Raw genomic sequence first — 22,584 nt, forward strand, 5'->3', positions numbered from 1 at the left:
CCTGTGTCTGGAGTGCTTTTTCCCTGTCAAGATGACAGATTCCATCTCTCTCCTCCCTTGATGACAACCCACAGGAGCAGCAGAGGTTTTGGGGTGATGTGGAGCCCCAGCTTTACCTCTGTCATGTTCTTCCCCCCGCATCCTGCTGGATCCTGGAGCATCTTTGGTTTATTTTCCCCTGTTGGCCTCTGATTTCTCTTTCCTTGCCCACAGCCTGAAGAGGGACAGGGCAGGAGTCACCTAATTCCTGGGTGGAACACTTCATCCAGGCTGCACCCACTGGAATGGGGAGGTGTTGTCCAGAGCTGGGGCTGCCCCATCCCTGGCAGTGTTCAAGGCCAGGTTGGACACAGGGGCTTGGAGCAACCTGCTCTAGTGGAAGGTGTCCCTGCCCGTGGCAGGGGTTGGAGCTGGAGGAGCTTTAAGGTCCCAAACCATTCCATGTGTTTGGATTAAGCCATCAGTTTCCTAAAGGATGGGGGAAAATAGATGCTGTAGCCTATGAATACCCTCCCTGGGGGATTTTGGGGGCAGTGAGAGCTTGGTGCCCACCCAGGAAGGGGCTGAGATGAGCAGGGTCATTCTTCTGCAAGGGCTGGTGATGGGACAGGGGTAGGTGCTTTGGTGGTACCGAACCAGGCTTAAACCTGGGGAGCTGATGCATTTGCTCTTGCCATCTCCAAAGCGTAAGTAAGCATTAAGCAACCTCCTGTTGCACCGTGAGCATCTCCTTGGTGGAGAAATCCACCGTGGAGCAGCAGGTTTGGAGGAGGCGCTGTGTGGAGGTGCTCCATCCTGCGTGGAGACACCCATCCTGCAGCCCCAGTGCTTGAGCAGCCTCTCCTGGCTTCACACAGGAGGAGTCAATCCCTGCATCCCCAGGGGAGATTCCCAAATCCCCTCTGGATGCGCAGAAGCTTCCCTCTGGGCTTGTGCTCCTGGGATTAGGCCTGGGATGAGCAATTGGATCTCCCTGGATCAGCAGCCGAGGTCTCCCCTGTGTGGCCTCAGCGGGGAAGCTCCGAGCTGGCTTCCAGCACGGGCACAGCCGAGGGGGATACGGGAATCCAGCACCTCCTCTTCCTCGCAGGACTTTGGGAAGGAGAAGGCAGCTTTTGGAGGCTGAGCAGGGAGGGGAAAGGCAAAGCAATGGCTTAAACGACTGCTTGAAGGTCGCTGGGAGCGTGGTGGGAAGCTCTGCTCTGACCTGGAGGTGCTGTGCGCTCCTGCTGGTGGAGATCCCTCATCCCAACCCTCACTGCGGGCCGGGCATCGCGCTGGGTGAGCCCTTGGGCTGCTCTTCCCACCCTATCCCTGGTGCCACGAGTCCTGGCGCTGATGCTGGGACCAGGCCCTGGTTCTCTGCCCCGTGCTGAGGCCCCGCATCATCCCCATCATCTGTTTCCCGTTGCCACCAGCGAGCGCGGTAATGGGAACATTTGGAAGGAATTTGGGAAGTGTTGGGATGGCGTCTCCCTTTGATGCTTCTCCTGCAGGAGGGATGAGTCCAAGGCCCCGTGCTGTGCTCGGGAGCACCAGCCAGCTCCGAATCCAGCTACAAATGACGTGAGTTTGCCGGTCTCAGTGGCACAAGTGGCCACTGTCACTGAAGGGACTCGGAGCAGCTTCGCTGTGGGCTGCTGAGATGAGAAGTCTCCTCCATGGGAGGAGGGAAAAGGGGGCAGAGGGGGTCCCCCCACCCCGCCACCAGCAGCTTTGGGCAGCAGGATGAGAGGGAGAGATGTGGGAGATGGGGCTGAGCCCCCCAAACCTGGCTGGGAGCACCCATGGGTGCAGGGTGGGAAGTAGCCAGCGGAGGGCAGCAGTGGCTCAGCCATGGTTGTGGTTGGGGGGGGGGGAAAAGGGCTTCTCCAAAGAGCATCATCTTCATCCTCACAGCACCCTCATCACTGGGATGTGGGTCCAGAGGAGGCCCCGGAGCTGCTGCGAGGGCTGGAGCAGCTCTGCTCTGGAGCCAGGCTGAGAGAGCTGGGCTGGGGCAGCCTGGAGAAGAGAAGGCTCCTGAAGGGGAGACCTTAGAGCAGCTCCAGTGCCTAAAGGGGCTCCAGGAAACCTGGAGAGGGGCTTTGGACAAGGGATGGAGGGACAGGATGAGGGGAATGGCTTTAACCTGCCACAGGGGAGATCGAGATGATGAAGTTCTTCCCTGTGAGGGGGGATGAGCCTTCTCTAAAGCCAGATTAAGATGATGGACTCGTCTGTCCTTCTCTACCTGCTGCTCTCCGAAGCTGTGTTGATCCCAGCCCCACTCTCAGCACAGACGAGGCTTTCCCATCCCCATCCAGCAGCACCTTTTTCATGCAGATGCCCACTTTTCACCATGCTGGAGGAGCAGCAACGTTCCTATCGCTGGCACTTGGCAGCATAAGGAAGTCCTCAGGAATCAGGCAGCATCTGCTGGATTTGGCGCATGTGTTGGGGCTTGCAGAAGACCTTTGGTGTTAGAATGAAGCAAAGCACAGCTCTACCTGCAGCCCATTGTCCCACCACAAGTCTTGGACAGGGATTTGGGCAACATGGTCTAGTGTGAGGTGTCCCTGCCCATGGCAGGGGGTTGGAACTGGATGAGCTTAAGGCCATTTCTAACCCAAACCAGTCTAAATGCTGGTCTCCAACAGCGTGTTGGGCTCTTGGCACCCTCCCAGAGGGTCTGTTGCTTGCCCCCGCTGGTGGCCCTGATCCCACCTTCCTGCCTGAGGAACACTTGGAGATATTCAAAGCCTCATTAAGCAAAACAACAGGTTTTTTGCATTGTGGTAAATGTGCTCTCAAGATGCGGGGAGGGCGGAAGCGGCGGTTCAAAGGCTTCAGTGCTGCAGCCCTGGAGCCTCTGCCGTGAGCTGGGGCTGCTGAACGTGGACCTTCAGTGCTGGGGTTTGATGCTCGGTGCCTGCTGGTCGGGCACGTTGGGTCCATAGGTCTTGGCTGTGTGACCTCTAAGTGGGCTCTGGGCTATGCTTAGGGGTGTCCAAGAGCTCTAAGACATGGGGCTCAGTGTAACTGGGGCAAAGAGGTCTTCAGCCATCCTTGAGGTGGCTGTGGATGGTCCAAGCACTGGGAGCACAGTGCTTGGAGGGACCAGGCAGGAAGCTCAAAGGTCTGTCCTGTCCCTGTTCCCCATTGGGAATGTCCCCCCATCCCATTGGGTCTCATCCAGCCCTTTGGCCAAAGCTGTGCTTGCAGGACCCATTGCTTGGTGTTGGGTGCTGAGGAGGGGGATGTCTGCAGAGCAGAGCAAGGAAGAGGGGACCGTTGCCCAAGCTTTGGGGGACCTCAGCCATGCTTGGTGGCACCGCTCTGCAGATCCATCCTGTCGAGTCGCTCCTCATTCCCAGCCCTGTGAGGACGGAGCCGCCTCAGCATATATTTGCTCTTCATTTACTTGTGCTTGTAAAAAAGCCCCAAGATAACCCCCCAGATACCATTGGAGTAACTGCAGCCCCTGCACGCAATGTCCTGCTGGGAGCAGGAAGGAACCACGTACTCCAGTGGATGCAGCCCAGCATCCAGCCCCATTCCTCAGTGTCTGGATGGGGTGAAGAGGACAGGACAACCTCCCTATGAGGAGCGTGTCCCTGCCCAAGACCTCTTTGCTGGAGCAAGTAACCCCCAAAGGTGTCTCCTTGCGCCCCAATGCCATATCTCAAGCTGGATGGGTGCTGGCCTCACGGACATGAAGGTCATCACCTTCAGTGCTAAGTCCTGCCATGGTGATGCTCATCCCAAGGGAATCCCTGGTCCTGCCTTGTGCTTCTCACAGGCCAGCAGGAGAGGTGGGTTGTGGTAAAGGAGTGGGATTAAAAGCCCTCAATGGAGCTGTTGGAGTGTTGGGATACGGTATCCGAGGCGCAGCTGGAGCTGGGATGCAGCCGTGGTGCGAGGAGGGGGTTGAGCATCGCACACGCGAACTGGGAATGGTTATTTTTAGGCCATGTTTCAGCTTGGAGACCAACCAAGTGAGTGAAACGCTTCAATTTGGTTCCAATATTGAACAAGGAGCCTGAAAATTGGAGCGGAGGAGCTGGGAAGAGCCTTTGAGACAATAGTTGTGGAGAAGAATGATGTGGAGCCAAAAGGAGCCAAAGCAAAAGGGTGAGCGATGGTCCTGGCACCTTCGTGGAGGTCACTGTGCAGTTGGAGCTGGTTGGAGGCCTCTGGTCCTCTCCTGGGAGCAGCTTTTCATGGAAGAGTTGTTGTTTATCCATCCCTAAAGCAGGGATGAAAGAGGAAAGACAAGAAGAAAGGGCTGAAAAAGCCAAGGAGGGACTGGAGTAACCATTGCAGAGCAGAACACGGCTGCAACCCAAAGGCAGGCAGTGGAATGGGTGTCCTTCCACCCCCTGCAAGTGCTTGGACTGTGAGATCCTCCACCAGATCCTGTTCATTCCAAGCCTGATGTGGCTGGAAAGCACCGTGCCAAGACCTGTCTCTTGGGCCACAGCTCTTAACACAGTTCAGTGGGTTTAAAGCCCTTTGGAGGAGGAATTAGTCTGGGAATCATTAGATTAAAAGTCCTGTGGGTTGGTAGCGAGGTCCTGAAGCTGAGAGCTCCAAAGCCCTCCAGAAACACAAGTTTCCTTCCCATTTCCCCAGTGCCTGGAAGGTGGAATTGCTTTGGGATGCGCACAGTTTGGGATGGGCATCCCAAAGCCCACAGTGCTGATGCACCCTCCTCCTCCTCCTTGTTTTCCCACCCTGGGGAAGATTTGCTTGGTGAGATGGGGTCAGTGGTTGGGAAGCAGCTTCACCCAGGATGCAGGTTGGGAAAACTGGGATGTCCACATTGCAAGACCTTGTGAGGGCAGCACAAACCTGATGGAGGCATGGCAGAGGCTCACCCCATCCATGGGGACAGACGGTCGTGTGGCTCGACCTCTCCAAGTTGCCTCAGCTGCAGTTTTCCATGACTTGACCTTTCATCCCAGCCAAAACTGCGGAGTTGGAGCTCATCTGGGAGTGGATGAAGTGGGATGTGTCAGTGTAGGAACCACTGGGGTTGGAGGCTCCATGGCCAGTCCTGCTCCCCTGGGGCTCTGCTGATGCTCAAACCACTCCAGTTTTCCACTGCCTCGGGGCTGCTGTGCTCAGCACCATGTGTCCAGCTCTGTCTGTGCTGCCCCAGCTCCTCCAAACATCACCCAGCACCTTCCCTGCCTTTAGCTCAGCCCCACAGCTCGATACACGCTCATGAACCCATTTGATACCCATTGTCTCAGCTCAGTGGCCCCATCCCAACACATGGGCACATGTTGGGAGAGCCCCGGGGTGTTGGTGGCTCCCAGGACACTCGGCTCTGTGGGCACATGGCCCTGGATGAGCAGCTTGATCCCTTCCCTTGTGCTCTGCAGCGCATCCGCCTTATGACAACCCCCTTGAAGTGGTGGCCAGATCCTGCAGCTCCTGCCCTTGCCTTTCCCTCCTTTCAATCTCGCTTGGAAGCTTTTAGCTGATGCATTAGCCCAATAAAGCCCAACAATTGGAGAGAAACCCAATCCTGCCCCCACCTCCCCCCTTCTCCAGGAGATCAAACGGGGTTTCATCCGAAGAGAATTTCCTTTGGCCAAATGAGTTAAATCTGTCGCTCGCATCCGCCCGGCCCTGGGCTCTGTCTGTGCTTGGAGCTGAAATCCCCCCTTTCTCCTCACCCCCATCCAACCCATGGCTTTGCCACCCCCATGGGGACCCCCTGAGTTGCGCCAGGACCCGTTCCCTTTGGGGATAGAGAGGATGCGAGCACCAGCATCATGTGCTGGAGCATCCAGGCTGCTCCTCCTGCATCCTCCCGTGTGGGGAGGATGCTCAGGGATGCTCCCAAGTGCCGGGGAGGCTTTTGGCCATCTGCAGCCCCATGGATAGGGAGCAAAGTCCCTCTGGAAATGAAAGCTCCTGCCATGGAGCTCAGGAAATGGGCCTCAACCCCAGCTCCAAAGCACCAGCAACTCGTTCCAGGCGCCGAGGGGAGAGTTTCCTTTCATCTCCAGCCAGGAGTTTAACCGGCCTTTCGTCTCTCCCCAGACAGGGCTTTGAAGGCTTCCAGGGTCCTCCCACATGTGCTGCTGGGGCTGGGAGTGGTGTCAGCTCCAGGAGGGAGCAGAGGGTGGAAAACAGCAATGGGAGAGACGTGTTCTTCCCTTCGGGAGATGCCCAAATGGGGCAAGCGGAGGGGCTCCTGCAAACCCTCTTTGCCCCCGATGGTCACGAAGAGCAGGGGACATTCATGGGACATCCACCCCATGGGTCTCGTGGTGGGTTTGAACGGCAAAGTGTCTTCCACAGCAGCTTGAAGGGTTTTGGAGCAATTTGGGATGGAGGCAAAGCTGCTGATCCCTCTTTACCAGGCTTGTGGAGGGGCTTGGAGCTCGGTGGGTCTGCTTTTGGCACCAGAGCGTGCTATGGGGCGAGCAAAGGTTGCAGAGATGGAAGCCTCAAAGTGAGATGTGGGGAAGGGTCCCAGCTCTCGACCACCCTCCACTCACTCAATCCCCCTTCTCCAAAGTCCTTCCTCCTCTTTCAGTCCCTCTTGGTTGATAACAGCCCAGGGTGATGGTGCTGGAGGGTGATGATAATGGGTCTGAGAGGCTGAGGGTGGCCAAGGGCCCATCTTGTCCTCTCCCATCCCACCCAAGTGTGTGCTAAGATGCTGATTGCTCATAACTGTGCTCTGGTGAGCATGGACCTGTGGGAAGTGACCGGGTGTGAATGTGAGCTACTGGTGCAAGTGGCTGGAGTGGTCCCCTCAAATGAGCGTGGACTCTCACGCAGAGCTTTGTGGTGGAGACCCACCACATTGGCTTTTCCAAGACCCCTTTTTCCTCCATTCCTCGGCCTCACTCCAGCTTGGCCCATGGCTCGAAGGGAGGAGATGCAGAGAACTGAGTCAGCTTCACACAGAAAGAACTCAGCGTGCTTTGGGCCGTGCATCACCGGTAGCATCATCATCTGCTCTGCGCTTCTGGGCCCTTATCCACAGCCCAAGGAAAACTGCTACGAAATGTGTGTGCTCCATCACATCCGTTTGTGCTTCCCTGGATGGGACCGGCCTGGCTCTGGGTGCCCCCAGGATAAAACCCTACATTTTCCCCCCTGTTTTCACTCCATCCCAATTCCTGAAGCTGAATCTCTGCTGGGTTTGCAACGAGCAGGAGCACAAGGGACCAGGACACTTTGGTTGCTGCTTAGGAGTAACACCAAGTGAAATGTCTCCTCCCATCAGGGGAAGGTGCTCCCAGACATGGTCCTGCTGGGGCAAATCCAACCTCTGCCCTTCCAACACCTCCTTGCAGAGATTTGCAAACAAGAGACCAGGTTGGGAGCACCAGGGGGGAAAGAGTCAACTTTTGGCTTCCTTGGGATTTCAGGATCATGTGGAAAGGAAAGAGGAGGGACAGCGTGGTAGTGGGATGGTGAAGTGCATGGCCATTGCATGGTAGATAGAGGGGAAAGGATGGATGAGGAGACAGCTACGGATGTGTGGAAATGGAGTTAGAGCTGCAAGAGGTGTCCACAAGTTGGGTGCTGGAAGAGCTGAGCCTGAACCAGAGGGATGGGCACAGGGTGACGCACAGATGAGACATCCTAAGGTCAGGAAAAGGCAGAGATGGGTTTGCATGGAGCAGGGAGGTGGGGGGCAGATTGCAAAATAAGAGTGACTGGATTTCCCTTGGTGAGCTCCCACACTTCGGAAACTGGTTCTGTGGGGTCCATGGGTGCAGGGGGAGGCTCTGATGCCTTTGCAGGCCTGGAGCAAGGGGATAGGCAGCATTTACACCTTCAGAGGGGATTGCAGCATTTACATCTTCAGAGGGGATTACACCATGGAACTCCCTTGGAACAGAAGACAACACTTTGCTTTCCCTTCCCACAGCCTGGACTGGAGCTGTAGCATCTCCCGGCTGGAAGTGACTCACCGGCTGATGGGGAGACGCTTCCTGCTAATCCAGCCACAGCCATTGGGATCCTTGCTCCAGCTGACAGTGAGTCACTGACCTCTCAGCCCTGGGTAACTGCTGCAGGGCCTGGAGCACAAGTGTGATGAGGAACGGCTGAGGGACCTGGGGGGTTTAGTCTGGAGAAGAGAAGGCTCAGGGGGGACCTTCTTGCTCTCTGCAACTGCCTGACAGGAGGATGGAGCCAGGAGGGGGCTGGTCTCTGCTCCCAAGGGATGGGACAAGAGGAAACGGCCTCAAGCTGCCCCAGGGGAGGTTTAGATGGAGATGAGGAACAATTCCTTCCCCAGAGGGTGCTCAGGCATTGGAACAGGCTGCCCAGGGCAGGGCTGGAGTCACCGTCCCTGCAAGTGTTCACACACCGTGTAGCTGAGGCCTCAGTGCCATGGGTTAGTGGTGGCCTTGGCAGTGCTGGGAATGGTTGGACTTGATGAGCTTAAAGGTCTTTTCCAACCTTGATGCTACAATCATCTGGGTGCCCTCCCAGGGTAGCTTCATGCACTACACGGGGTTTGCAAAGCCACGGGGTCCTTTGGAGGACAAAGCTGGAGTAAATGGGAACAGCAACCACTGTTGCTGATCTTTTATCGCCAGCAGCAAAGCAGATCCTGGGGCGGGGGGGAACTGATGCACATTCAATGGCAGAGCAAGGTCACAGCCAGCGCCTGGTCCCGCAGCCACGGCTCCAGTGGCTGGAGAAGGGCTCATCCCGGCTGTGGTTCCCCAGGGATGAGCCCATCCTGCTCCGCTTCCCCCCCAGCTCCCACTGCGCCGGGGCTGGAGGCTGCTTCGGTGGGAATTAGGCGGGTTGTGGGGAGGCTCTTGGCAGCAGGACCCACAATATGGAGTTTTGCTCCTTTGATGGCCAGATGGAAACAGATGGGGAAGAAAAGGGGAGGGAGAAACCCCAATCCAACTTTCACATGGAGAAATTAACTGGAACAGGATGGTTGTCAGCCTGGGGTAGTGGTTGGCATCTGCAGGCGGCACGTGGGGCGTCCCTTCATCCCTCCCTACACCCATCCCTCCATCCCTTCATCCCTCTGTCCCTCTGTCCCTCCATCCTTCCCCCTCCTTCTCTTTGTCCCTCCATCCCTTCATCTCTTCCTCCATCCCTTCATCTCTTCATCCTTCCCTCCTTCCATCCTTCCCTCCTTCCTTCATCTCTTCATCCTTCCCTCCTTCCCTCCTTCCCTCCTTCCCTTCCTCTTTCCCTTCCTCCCTCCCTGCCTCCATCCCTCCATCTCTCCATCCCTCTATCCCTTCATTGCTCCTTCCATCCCTCCCTTCACCCCTCCCTCCCTCCATTGCTCCACCCCTCCACCCTTGCCTCCCTCCCTTCCTCCCTCCCTGCCTCCATCCCTCCATCTCTCCATCCCCCCCATCCCTTCATCCCTCCCTCCACCCCTCCATCCCATTGCCACAGCTCATCCCACCGCCCCATCCCACATCTCCTCTCCTAAGGAAGGCACAAATCAAGCCAGAAAAGCACCACACCTCCCAGTCTCACCAGTAACACCACTGCCAGCCCCCTTCAGCCCCCCACTCCGGGAGGGGTGTGTGTGTGTGTGTGTGTGTGCACAGAGGGGGCCCGTTTTGCTGGGGGAACATCTTTTAGTCCTTAAAGAGTTCAGCAAGTTCCAGGCACATGATGTCACTTTGACAAGGAAATGACTTGCGAGCCCATCCATCACTGCTGCGGGCGCGGGGATCAAAGGCCCCCGCAGCGCTCCAGCTCCCTTTGCCAGCCGAGGCCCTGCACGCTCCCCCCCCCCGAGCCCGCATTCCCTGCGGTTGCCGCAGCAACCACACGCTGCAGCGGATGCTCCGCATTCCTCTTCGCACCACACATGTTTCCACTCCGAGGCTGCAGTAACTAGAAAAACCTGGGAAGCCAAAGCTGCTTCCCCAGCCTCCAGCGCCAGCCGCTGTTCCCGGCGCCTTTCATGTGCACCCGTTATTAGTGTTCTCCTCCTTTGCTTTTGTCAGGCAGGAGAAAATAGATTCGTTTGGGCCTTTAAACAAAGGAAAGGAGGTTGCAAAGAAAAAGCCCAAATTAAACCCCCTCTGCACCGTGGACCGGCCTCGGATTTGGTGCCGAGAGTTACTTGGGTTCTTGGCCATCAAAGCGATGTGATGGACAGCACCGGGCTCACACATGGAGCGTGTTATCCCTGCGCAGCACCAGCTCTGCAGGTTCACAGACCTGTTGTACCAGGGTTCAACCCCTTCCCAAACCCCAAAGATGGAGCCTCCTGTCCCCTTCTCAAACCGTAAGGATGGAGCCTCCTGTCCCCTTCCCAAACCCTAAGGATGGAGCCTCCTATCCCCTTCTCAAACCCCAAGGATGGAGCCTCCTGTCCCCTTCCCAAACCCCAAAGATGGAGCCTCCTGTCCCCTTCCCAAACCCTAAGGATGGAGCCTCCTGTCCCCTTCTCAAACCCCGAGGACGGAGCCTCCTGTCCCCTTCCCAAACCCCAAAGATGGAGCCTCCTGTCCCCTTCCCAAACCCCAAAGATGAGGAAGCCTCCTGCCCACCTTGCTTAAACCTATGGTGGAGGAGCATCAGCTCTATACCGAGCTCTTGTCCAGTGGGCATTAACCCAAAGACCTCATCTAACCCCTAAGATCTGAAGAGCATCTTCAGGCAAGTGCGAGGCTCAGAGACAGAACTAGGCTCAGGCTGACCAAGATGTGCTTTCATCCCACCAGAGGATGTGGTTTTAAGGGGATGCCTCAGCCCCTTTCCTTTAGAAACCTTGTCTCCCACCTCAGCCTCATGGAAGACCTTCCATCTGAGGAGCCTCTCTGATGTTATGGTGAGCCTTGGCCCTGCTCTTCCAGGCAGAAGATGGACCCCCATCTCCTTGCTGTGTCCCCATGTTTGATGGTGTCTTTGCCTTCTCCTTTCCACCATTCCCTTCTTTCCTGTGGGGCCTTTCCAGATCTGCTGAGGACACCCCAGCAATGGGGACATGTCCTACCTAAACCAGAAAACACCGCTCAGGAAAGCTGGACGTGACTAGCAAGAAGGCAGAGGAAGACAGGGATGGGAGGTGGGAAGAAGGGCTGGGACATGGTGGGAATTCAGATCTTCCATCTGGTGGCTTCTCAGTGAATCCAGCGAGTTAGGTTTGTGTTTTGCTTTTAATCTGCATGTTTAAGGTCTGAATTCTTCGCTGCTCTGTCAAGACAAGGGCTATAAACCCCCAACCAGCTGCAAAAGCCACGTTATTGAAGCCAGTTTGGGAACTCGTGACCTTTCTATGAAAACTTCACATTTAACATTCTCCCCCCCCTTCCCAAAAAAATCCACTGAAAAATATTGAAACGTTTAAAGGAAAAAATATTCTTGCCACAAAACATCCAAATCTGGGGGAAAAAAAAAAAGCCTTTTGGGGTGTTCAGCTGATCCTTCCTGCAGATCAAAGCTCATTGTGTTTCTCCTTTTGCTCAAGGATATCAGTACCAAGCCCCAGCTTCGCTTCCTTGGGCCAAAGCCATTCTCCAGTGAAATCCAATTGAACTATTTCAAGAGAAAAAGGGGGAAAAAAAAAAGGAAAACAATAAAAAATATTAATAAGAAAAGAAAGCCCAAGCACAAGCCCTGGGCCTCAGCTGGTGTTAACTGGCAGCTCCCCAGCCCTTGGCAGCGCTGAGCGGGATCAGAGGACCCTGGATCCAGCCGAAATCCTTTCCTCCCTGGGGGATTTTTCCCTCTGCCTTTGTTTCCTCTCGCTTTCCCGGGCCCCTGAGATCTATTGTCTTTCCACATCAGCAACATCTGATGCTCGGCGCTGTCTTGACAACGCTCGCATGTGAGGAATGGGTTGAGCTGATGCTCTGCCGGCACCGCGGGAGGAGGGAAGTCACCGGGCTCCACCCCAATAGCTCCCAGTATCGGTCTGGTTTTGGGCATCTTTTCCTTCTTGCAGCAATATTGGGTGGTTTTCACATGGGGGTGAGAAAGAGCCCTCCCAAATCGTGGAATCAGGGCATGGTTTGGGTTGGAAGGGGCTTTAGCTTACCCAGTTCCAACCCCCTGGACAGGCAGGGACACCCTCCACTAGACCAAGTTGCTCCAAGCCCTGTCCAATTGACCTTGAACACTTCCAGCATCATCCAGCATCACTGGGAAAGGGGCTGAGGTGTTTGAGGTTGCCCTTTCACTTGGTCCCCCCTCAGCATGAAGGATGTTCAAGAGAAGCCCATGGAGGGGTGTGAAAGCACATGCCTTAAAATAGAGAAAAGCACCTTCAGGATACATGCATCCCCATGGAGAAGTAGCACCTGGATGACTGCAATTAGGGAGGCAAAGGGGTTGGAAAGGGGTTTGCTGTCAGCACTGGTGGACAGTGGGATGTGTAGATGGTCAGCAAGGGTATACATGCTCTATGAAGCACATTTTTAAGGAATGCCTTGTAGCTGAGCTGGAATTGAGGATTCTCCTACTGGAAATGGGTACAACAGTTGGCCAAGTCCCTTTTGCTCTTATTCATCCCTAACGCTAAAGGGGAGAGGACATCCTCCTCCCCTTCCTCTCCAGGCTGTAGGAGAGGTTCTTGAGCAGAGAGGTAACTGCAGTACAACAGTGTAGGTTATTCAGGATGAAGATAACATGACAAGAGGAGAATGTTAATTCACGACACGCAGCAAGACAATAGAGAAAGGTCGTTGCCTTTCCAAGGACTCTCTCCTGCAGCCTCTGGTCATGCTCAGCCTGAGCTGCTGCATCCACGTCACTCCCATCTGGGGGTGGGCAGAGGATCCCACTGCGGCTCGGTGCAGGCTCCTCGGTGGAGGAGAACGCTGTAGTATGTTACATAGTTCTATTAGTACAAGATAGTCTATACAGAAACTCGTTAGTTGTTATGAAAAGGAGCTAAATTAACTCTATCTCTACAGACAGGAGATGTCAACTCAACAACTTATGGTTTTGGTATGATTTTAACTATTTTGATGAATTACTGTGACTGTTTTAAACTGTCTTATTCCCATAACACTCCTTCCTGCTCTCATAAGACAGAATAACAAAGCAAGGTTGTAGCAAGGGCTACGGAGATCTGCTGGGAATGGATCCCAATATCGCCACGGAGCATCATGCTGGGACTTCAATGTCCCCCCAAAGAGACTCAGGGTGAGAGTTTCTGGTGACCAAGAGCAGGGAGCAATGCAAGGGGAGCCTGATGAGCAGAGGCAGCTTGGATTAGGTCAAGACATGCTGGAGAAGAAACACCTTGGAGAGGGAGATGGGAAGGTTCTAGGGGTTCCCAAAGGTGTAGTAGCATTTTGGACATGGCAGGATGATGGGCCACCAATGGGCTCCAGTTCTCTGTGCTGATTCTACTGGTAGAATTCTATTGTAGACTGCCAGAAATGGAGACAGAGGAAGAGAGATGGATGGATGATGAATGGATGGATGAGTGGATGCAAACTCAAGTTCATTTTGGATTGTACCATTTCTCAGGAGCAGCATGGATACCTGTCACTGTTGCTTCTTCCTTTGGATTCAGAGAAAACCTGTATCGAAACATCCACGGCTCCACATTTCCACTTGGATCGCTCATAGAGAAAAGTCTCCTATTCCCAAGTGAACAAGTGACTATTTCTGGCTGGCTTTTGCAGGGTCAACTGGGCTTAAAAATGAAAGGACAAGACTGAAACTCAAAGAAGTCTCCCTTGATGTCCATGGCTGGTGCTCACATCAGCATAGGCAACGTCCCCTGACATCCGGGCAGGAGGCAGGAGCATCTGTGCTGCAGGGGCTTGGGGGTGTCGGTGGAGGAGGGAAGGAGGAAATCTGGAACCCATAAGCTCCACTGCTGTTTGCATTACCTTGCACGGCTGCATTGGTCTGTGCCTGGTCCGCCCACTGTCCTCCTCACCCTATCAGCAAGAGCCATTCCCCAAAGTTATCCGAACACCCTCCTCTCCGTAGCCCAAAGGAAAAACCAACCGAGCTCCTTGGAGGGCTCTGCAAGGCTTGGGAAGCTTGGGAAGGGTGGATGCTCCAAGCTGCACCTCTTGACGCGGGCGCTGGCTCCTCTCCAGGCCACCTTCCCCATGCGCTGCGGCTGCCGCGTCTCCTGAAGACCCCAGAGCCCTTCTCCTGCAAGGTGCTGAGAGCATGAAAGAGGAAAGCATGTGCCCGGAGTCGCCCGAGGGCAGCCTGGTCACCAGCGAGGAGGAGGGCGAGCGGCTGCACAAGAAATGCCACCGCAAGCGCGGCCAGGGCGGGAAGGCGGCCGAGGAGTGCGGGGTCCCGTCACCGCAGGGCAAGCGGAGCAAGCGCAGCCCCGTGCCGCAGCCCTTCGAGGACGTGCACACACAGCGTGTCATCGCCAACGTGCGGGAACGCCAACGCACCCAGTCCCTCAACGACGCCTTCGCCGAGCTGCGGAAGATCATCCCCACGCTGCCCTCCGACAAGCTGAGCAAGATCCAGACCCTCAAGCTGGCCGCCCGCTACATAGACTTCTTGTACCAGGTCCTGCAGAGCGATGAGCTGGACCACAAGATCACCAGCTGCAACTACCTGGCCCACGAGAGGCTTAGCTATGCCTTCTCCGTCTGGAGGATGGAAGGGGCTTGGTCCATGTCTGCATCCCACTGAGCCGGGGTATGTATCGCCACCTCCCTGCTGACACATCCCTGCACATCCTTGCATCCTCAGTGCATCTCCCCAGCTCGGTCCCGGGGGGAAGTTCATGGCCCCCTCCTCATATCCACATGCAAGTGATTTGCTTTAACAAACCCCAGATGCCACTGAGGGAGGTGGTGATTCCCAACCTCTCCGGGGCTTGTAGGAGGTTGGAGGGGGCCGAGCAGTGACTGATCCCATTGAGCGGGGTCTGGTCTGGGGCAGGCTAGTGAAAGCTTTAAAACCAGGGCTTAAAGGTCTGATTTATCCCCCTACATTAACCCAGGAGGGCCTGTAAATCAGCAGACACCCTCCTGAATGTCCTTGGGTTGAGGAGGTGTCAAAATGGCACAAGTGAGAGCAGCGGCACCCCAAAACCATCAGCCAAGGGCTGCTGTTGCTTCCACTGTGTGAAACACCGAGTCTCATCCCTGGTGACACTCAGCAGCCGTTGTCTGAAGCCATTGGGTGGCCCTGGTGGGTCCAGGCTTCCAGGCTTTCTCCCGTCCCTGTCCTGAAGTGCTGCAGATAAGATGGGATCCACAATCCCTTTGGATCTGTAGGTATCCTACACCGCAGGGAATGAAATATCGAGGGAGGGTTTTGTTCGAGGCACCCAGCACCATCTGAGCATCCCGCAATCACTGGCAAAGCTGCCAAGAGGAGAGGGGAATGATTCCATTTTCAGTGCTTTAGATCTGCTTGGGCTGGGAGAAAGAGGGACCAGGGGAGAAGGGTCGGATATGCACTAATGCTTCCTGCAGTGCAGGAGCTGAAAGCTCTGGAGGACATTCCCAAACTGTGGACTTCAAGGACACGTCATAGGAACCCAGCCCAGCTCCTAAGAGTCCCTGCTGGGCCTTAAACAGGATCAGGACTTCTGGCTTTGTTCGGGCACTGGTTCATTAACCTTGTGTCACCCCAGGGGCTTCTCTTAGAAAGCCAATTGCAAGTGGTTTCCTTCTTGCACCCACCACTAAGGGCTGCCCATGAGAGACCCTTTTCTTACTCTTTTCTGCCAGTGCCATTTCTCCTCCTCCTGCAGTCCCAACTCCATGCAGGGACCCGCGTGCCCGATGCAGGCAGAAGCATCATATTTATAACACGAGAGAGTCCAGACCCTGTGCTGGGTGCGTGTAAGACCCTACTTTAAGCCACGCTGAGCCCCAGCAGGACAGGGACTGGTGCGATGCTGCAGCCCGATGCGAGGCCATCAGCACCAGCAGCCGCGCCGAGCTCCCAGTGCCTTTAGGGTACAACCGGGAGAAGCCATAATGCAAAGATAATCTGCTCTGTCACGATTGAAAGGCCAGAGGGGGTGGGAAAGGGAGGAAAAAGTGGCTGTTCTGAGACCAAATACATCACAGGAAACTCCTGCAATGTGGCTCGAGTGATGCACAAGCAATGGGGGATCGTCTGCTGCAACCAGTGACCCCCATGAGCACCAGCAGCCCTCCTACCACTGGGTTTGACCACTGAACAGACCTGAATTTGAGGCCAGAGCTGCAGATGTAGGTGCAAAGGTTTGGGTAAAGATGCTGACCAGCTCCCAGGGGATTTTCACTTAAGGACGTGCCACGTTTAAACTCAGTTCCCTGCAAGCCTCACGGAGATCTCTTCCAACCAACAGGGAAACCACTGCTTTTCTAAACCCATGTATTTAGGGCAGATCTGGTTGTTTAAGAATGAAAGTCTGGCCTTACTGGGTACAGGATCACTGCCCGTTGGCCACAGGACGCCTTCTCCTTTGGACAGAAGCAAAGCGTGTGGTTGCTCGTTCTCACTTTGAGAATCCAGAAAGCTGCCAGGGGCAGTTGGGATGCTGAGCCCCAGGAGCAGAGTGAGCCTGTATCCACCCAGAGCATTCCTCACTCTCTTCTGGGCATCACATTCTGGCAGCCCTGTGAGTTCATAGTGGGGTTATCCTGCTCTGGGGGGTTTGGGATGCTCCGTGCATGCTCCCCGTCACCTCCAGACACACACTCCTGCTCCCGCTTGCGTGTATGAGCTGACGTTCAGCTCTGTGCCCGGCCATTGCTGGTTAGACCTATTTTAGACCTAGGTTTATTTAAGCTGAGTGCTCAGCAGGAATCATGTTCCCATGATAAACAGGGGGATTAAAGACCCTTTATGATCTTAAAGATCCCTCTGCTAAATAAAACAGCCTTCCTGTTAAAACCCCTCCTGTCCTGGGAGCGTGGCATGCTCACCCTGCTTATCATTCCTGGTTAATATTCATCCCAAGCGGCTCCAAGTGCTTGCCTGGAGGCAAAGCATCCTTTAGCTGAATAGATAATAACCTGCTTTGTGCCAACCTGCCGCAGTGTTTGGGTACCAATTACAAAGCCCACTTGGGAAGGGAGGTAAAACGGGAGGGGGATTTGCTCAGCAAAGACCAAAAGGAGGGAACAGCCACAGGGGAAGCGATGCTGGAGCTGGAGAGGCTGCGTCTGGCTCTCCCGTAACTGAATTAACCCAGCGCTTGCAATGGGGCTGTAATTCATAATGTAAAGCAGTTAATGGTGTCCCGGTCTCCACTGGAACTCAGCCTATTAAATATCAAAGGGTGCGGGAATAGCTGGATGTGGATATGCCCTTGTTAAACAGGAGACATCGTCCGGGGAAAGCGGGATTGAGCCCTCAGGCAAGAAAAAGCAATATTTGAAGTCCCCCAAGTTCATGGGTTGAGCACATTCAAATGGTTCCTTTTGCTGCTGAAGAGGAGAAAATGAGGCTGGAATCTGGGGGGGCGGGGGGGAAGACTGGCGGAGCAGTAAGGGATGATACTCCTTGCCCTTCATTTGTCTCCCTGGATTTATCGTCTTTGTCGTGTTGCCCTCACTTAACTGTCTATCTGGAAAGACCTTGGATAAATCTTCCCTTTGGGGCCTGTTGCTCTTGCTCAGAGTCTGCTTGGTCGGGTGGCTGCTTGGTTTTCCTGTATTTATAAGCACGTCTCATTGCACAGTGTTGGAGCAGGAGGGGATTGAAGGAGCTGGGGCAGAGCCCCCTCCCCGCACCAGGTCCGCTCACACAATGCGCTGCCAGCAGCAGCCGCTTCAAACAGCTCCTTGAGATCCCTCTGCAGGAAAGCACAGTCCCATCGGGTGAGCTTCCTTCCCACCCTGGCACCTTTAAAAGCATCATGAAGTGGGTCCATTTACTGGTTAAACTGGTCAAGGTGACCCCAGACCCCTGCGCTGGGGCAAACCAGGCACCAGGCTCCCCATAGCTGGGTCCAGCGGGTGAGGAGCTGTGCCGGCAGGAATCAGCTTTCACTTTTGGTTTGAGTTCCCAGAAGAGACGAGGAGTTGCCCAAATCCTGGGAATTCTTGTTTTCCATTTGGGTCAAGGGCCGTGTGAAATCCCGTCCGACCTCTCTGCTCCCATCCTCACGCTCTGGCAGGATGCTGCTGGGATTTGCTCTTTGCTCTGGCACTGAGCAGGCATCCATCCATCCCTCTCCAAGTCCCTGGGCACAAGGACATGTCAAAGGGGTTGCCATTTGTTTCACTATCAGAACACCCTTTTTCCCATCAAAACCTTCCACCTTTCTATTAAAAGAAGGAAAAACTCAACACCGAACCTGCGCAGGGGGACCGGGCTCATCTCCATCATGAGGAGGCAGGTCCTCAGGATGAGTTAAAACTCAAACTGAGATACAATTCCAGAGGCAGCCCTCACGAGCATTAACCCATCTGCTGGTTTATGATCCCGGCTGGCTCCGTCTCAGCCCATGGAATGCCTTTGAAATGAGCCCGTATTTCACTGCCAAGTGTCATGGGAATGCACCTGGGAGCTGAGAGGGAACGGAGGAGATGCATCAAGATGGAGTTTGCATTTAATTGCCTTTGATAGGGGCTGTACCTGAGCAGAGACGAGGGTGTTGATGCAGGAGGGAGGGAAGGGTGGCATTGAGGACGGTTGCGGCTCCCTGGCTCCATTGTCAGGTCCACATCAGCCCCGTGTCCATCCATCCCCAAGCCCTGCACACTCAGAGCAGGACCGGTCCCCTCTGGAGGCTCCTGCAACCCTTCAGCACCCTTCACAATCACAGAATCAGAATCACCCAGGTTGGAAAAGACCTTTAAGATCAAGTCCAACCATTACAATCATGCCCTTAGTGTGTTATTCGGTGTTAGACCTTGTTTGCTTGACACGTGGCCGTTCCATGAGGATTATTCAGTTTTCTATGTGGCTGAGATGCTCGTGCTGATGCTTCCCACAACCCAGGACATCCCTCTGCCGTGCCGGTTGGACACCAGCCTTTTTGCTTGCCTGATGCACCATTGGATGTGCACAGCACCCACCACGGGCCTTTGGGACCACAATCCCAAAGGGTCAGCGATGGGACACGTCAGGCTGTGGGGATACTTTGTCTCTCCTGCAGACAGGGTGGGCAGGGGCTGCATTACCTCAATCAGTGGAGGGTTTGATTTATTCCTCTCCAGGCTCCTCTGTAAAGCGTTAAAGGTCTCGGCTGCTGCACAAGGAGAGACTAGAAAAGCAGGAGGCAAAGCTGGGGGGGGATGAAATAAAAGCAGGACCTTGGTGTGATGGGGAGGAAGCCCAGAGCCACCAACATGCCACCAACATGAAGCCCCACAGGGCTTGGTTCCTGCCTGGCTCCTGTCATTGCTCCACAGCCCCTGGCTCCAGGCTGGCGTCCGGCAGCGGCTCCAAAGGGTCCCTCCGGCGTCGCCAGCCCCAGGGACAGGCTGTCGCCCTCTCGGCTCCAGAGGGAACAATTCATCACGGGATAACGCCTGTTCTCCCCATGGAGCACAGGGAGAGACGAGCAGCGCAGCTGCTTCCTTTCTCCAGCCTCGCTGTGCTCACGGAGAAGCTGTGATTTGGTGAGCTCAGGTGCTGGGACATTTCCCAGCGTGTCCCATGCAATTCCCTGTGGCTACGGGGAAGTCTGCGAATGCAAAGCACGAAGGCTCAGGAGCCAGGAACTGAGTGTGGCTCTTCCCCTCGCTGGGGTCCCAGCCAAGCACTGGATTGTGCCTGATTTTGGGAAGCCTGTGCTGGCTCTGCCGAGCCAAGCTCAGTGCCTTGCAGCCAGGCTGACCCTGCCTGTCTCCCTTTAGGTCTTACACCTCTGCCTCAATGGAAACAACAGACCCGGCCACCCAGCACCCCAACACTTGACCACAGCATCCGCAGTGAGCAGGAGAATGGGAGCCTCATCCCACCCCACCAGCCCCTTCCAAACCTCAGGGCTGGGAAAGAGGGACCCGATCCCAGACCCAGGCTCGGGAATGAGCTGTTTGGATGCTGAGTATGAAACTCTTCAGGGTGTAATTTATTCCTGACTCGCAGGTAAGAACTGAGTTATCTCCTCCTGCTTCCCAAGAAGCTGATGTTCCTGGATCAACAGGCTCCATCCTCCCCATATCCCCCTGCAGCTGCCTCCTGCCAGGACCAGGCAGGACAACTTCTCTCAGGATGATGATGATGATGGGAAGGGCTTGAGTCCTCCCTTGCTGGCCTGGTCCTCACTGCTCCATAGACCCCTCACATGGATGTGAGACACAGCATCCAAGGGTTTGGCCGAGGCTGGAGCACGGCTCATGGGTGATGTCCACTTAATCCTGCTCGGAAGGTCTCCACCACAAGGACACCATGGTTTGTGTGGCTGCCTGGCATGTGGAGTGGATTTGGGGGGGCTGCTGATCCCCTCCATGAACCCCAGGGGTCCCAACACCCTCCACTTACCCACAGTACATGGACATGACTCAACATCATCTGCTCTGTTGGATTTCTTGGAAAAGATTGGAAAAATGAGGCTGGAGATGTTATGAACAGCCCTTCCCGATGGGAAAGGGGGAGTATGGGGACACTTGGCACTGGTGGGGGGGCGATTCAGGCTTCCAAGCATGAGATCGAGTTGGGGGGTTGTGGAGATGATGGGGGGATGATGGAGGGGCTTTGGGGCTTCCTGACAATCCCAATAATGGAAATCCAGGAGGAATTTTCCGAGGTTCAACCCTAAGGAATGGTGCCCATCCCTGCGCCCTCCATCAGTGGCTGCTCGGTCCCTTTTATATCCATTGGGCAAAAGAGAATCTGGGGTTTCCGCTTGTTATAGCAGAAAAAGGGGGAAATAAAGTGGGACCTGAAGTGATCCGTGTGGGAGAAGCATTGGGAGCCACTCAAGAGCAGCTTCAGTTACTGCTCAGGCTTTATTACACACCAGAGAATCCACCAGGAAGCGACAGCCGGGCTCAGACTGTCTTTTCCTCTGTAATCCCCCGTTTCTGGCTGTACAATGGGAGTGGATTCCCTGCTCCGAGAGCCGAGCGCAGCCTTCCCAAGGAGCTGAATGTGCTCAGGGAAGGGAACCTCCCATTGCAAAGAGCTTTGGGGCGGCTCCAGCGACGTGTTGGACATGGGAAAGGGGAAACAGGTAGAAATGGACATTTTCTTCCCCCTCTCAAATCAAATGGGCTTTAAAAGCAAAGGGTAAACACCTCTGGAAGTGGAGGCTCTGGCTTCCAAACCGATCGTGTAATAAAAGGTTAAATGCTCCTTTTTTCCTTCTTTTTTTAAGTACCATCTTGTTGAGTGCTGTTTTTTTTCCTTAAATCCCTAATTTGCCTTATTTCCAAATGAGGAAAACATCAGCTCTAAGGAAGGAACTATTTGAACCCAGGTTTGGCTTTTCTTCTCAATGTTCACAGTCATGGTGCTGTTATGGTGGGGAAAAGGTGCTCAGGGCAAGGAGATGGAGCTGGTGATGTTCTGGCCCTTAACATCTTCATGTGTCTTGGGGGCAAAGCCTCAATAAGCCCCAACAAACCCCATTCCCAAGGGATGGCCACCCCAGTGTGACGTTGGGTGTCCCACAGCATCCTTGGGGGCACGAGGCCAACAAACCCTCCATCAGCTTGGAAATGTGGGTGATTTTGGTGACCCGGTACCCATTTCGGAGGTCCCATGCTCAGTTTACAATGGGGTGGAGGATGCTCATGTGGGATGCATGGGGAAGGCCACGGGGATGCTGCAGAGGATTTGTTCCTTGCTGGAGCTGGAGGAGATTCCACCATGGGCTTCATGGTGGGACTCTTCCACCTGATGGGAACCTGGTGAGGTCCTAACCAAGCAGTGGGAGCACCCACCCAGACCTGGGCTTCAGCGTCACCATGGCAGGGCCTCCACCCATGGGACCCACCAGCCTCCCCGCTCAGTGGACACCCCTCTAAGGGATGTTGAGGGGACATCTGAGGACAAGGAGATGCCGCTCTATGGGGAGGTGGGACCCTTCCAAGCAAGCACATACTCACATGAACCCCCCCATGTCACCACTGCATTGCTTGGTGCTGTCTGTGGGGTTCAAACCACAAGAGACCAGTTGGGAGATGGGGCTGGTGCTTCCCATGAGCCATTGGCACATCAGCGACGGGTTTCAGGTCTGGTTTGGGTGACCCACCACATGGGACACAAGGGATGAATGACTTCTGCTCCTGATGGTCTCACTGGGTGCTCCTAGCCAGGAGCTGGAGGCTGGGAAGGGGCAGCCCTTGAGTTCATCAATCCCAGCTTGTTTTCCAGAGGAAACCTGGAAGTGAAGTGAGGGACGAGGCCATTTGCTCAGGTCATGTTCCTCTGCAGCAGCTTCCACCACTGAGCTCAACCAGCTGCACCCACAGGTTTCTCCTGGGGCCCAAATTTGAGGTTGAGCTTTGGGCTTCCTCGGAAGCGAGAAGCAGTTGTGGGTCACATCGCTCCTGCTGGGACCCACTGGGAGAAACGGGAGTGAGTTTGGGACCAGGCAGGGAAGGGAAACTGAGGCAGGTGGAGGGAAAGGTGGTGGCATCAGACGAGCCACATCATGGGGACCATGGGGATGGAGCAAAGGGAAGGGGCCACTGGGGACACCAGAGCCACCCAAGTGCCCCAAGGCTGGAGAAGCAGCAGGTCCTTCCCACCACCCAACCTTGGGGAGGAGACCCACAGGATGGAGGGATGAAA

General features: G+C 55.1%; 1 protein-coding gene across 1 annotated transcript; it reads left to right on the forward strand.

Moving 5' to 3' along the window:
• The first annotated feature begins 13,963 nt into the window (after positions 1–13,963).
• On the forward strand, positions 13,964–19,786 carry LOC115618687 (twist-related protein 2-like). The gene is made up of 2 exons (XM_030510488.1): positions 13,964–14,586; positions 19,701–19,786. Exon 1 carries the CDS (start codon positions 14,095–14,097, stop codon positions 14,578–14,580), a length of 486 nt encoding a protein of 161 aa, XP_030366348.1. The 5' UTR covers positions 13,964–14,094; the 3' UTR covers positions 14,581–14,586; positions 19,701–19,786.
• Positions 19,787–22,584: the final 2,798 nt, after the last annotated feature.

The sequence above is a fragment of the Strigops habroptila genome, chromosome 23 (genome assembly GCF_004027225.2).
Source record: "Strigops habroptila isolate Jane chromosome 23, bStrHab1.2.pri, whole genome shotgun sequence".
Taxonomy (NCBI): domain Eukaryota; kingdom Metazoa; phylum Chordata; class Aves; order Psittaciformes; family Psittacidae; genus Strigops; species Strigops habroptila.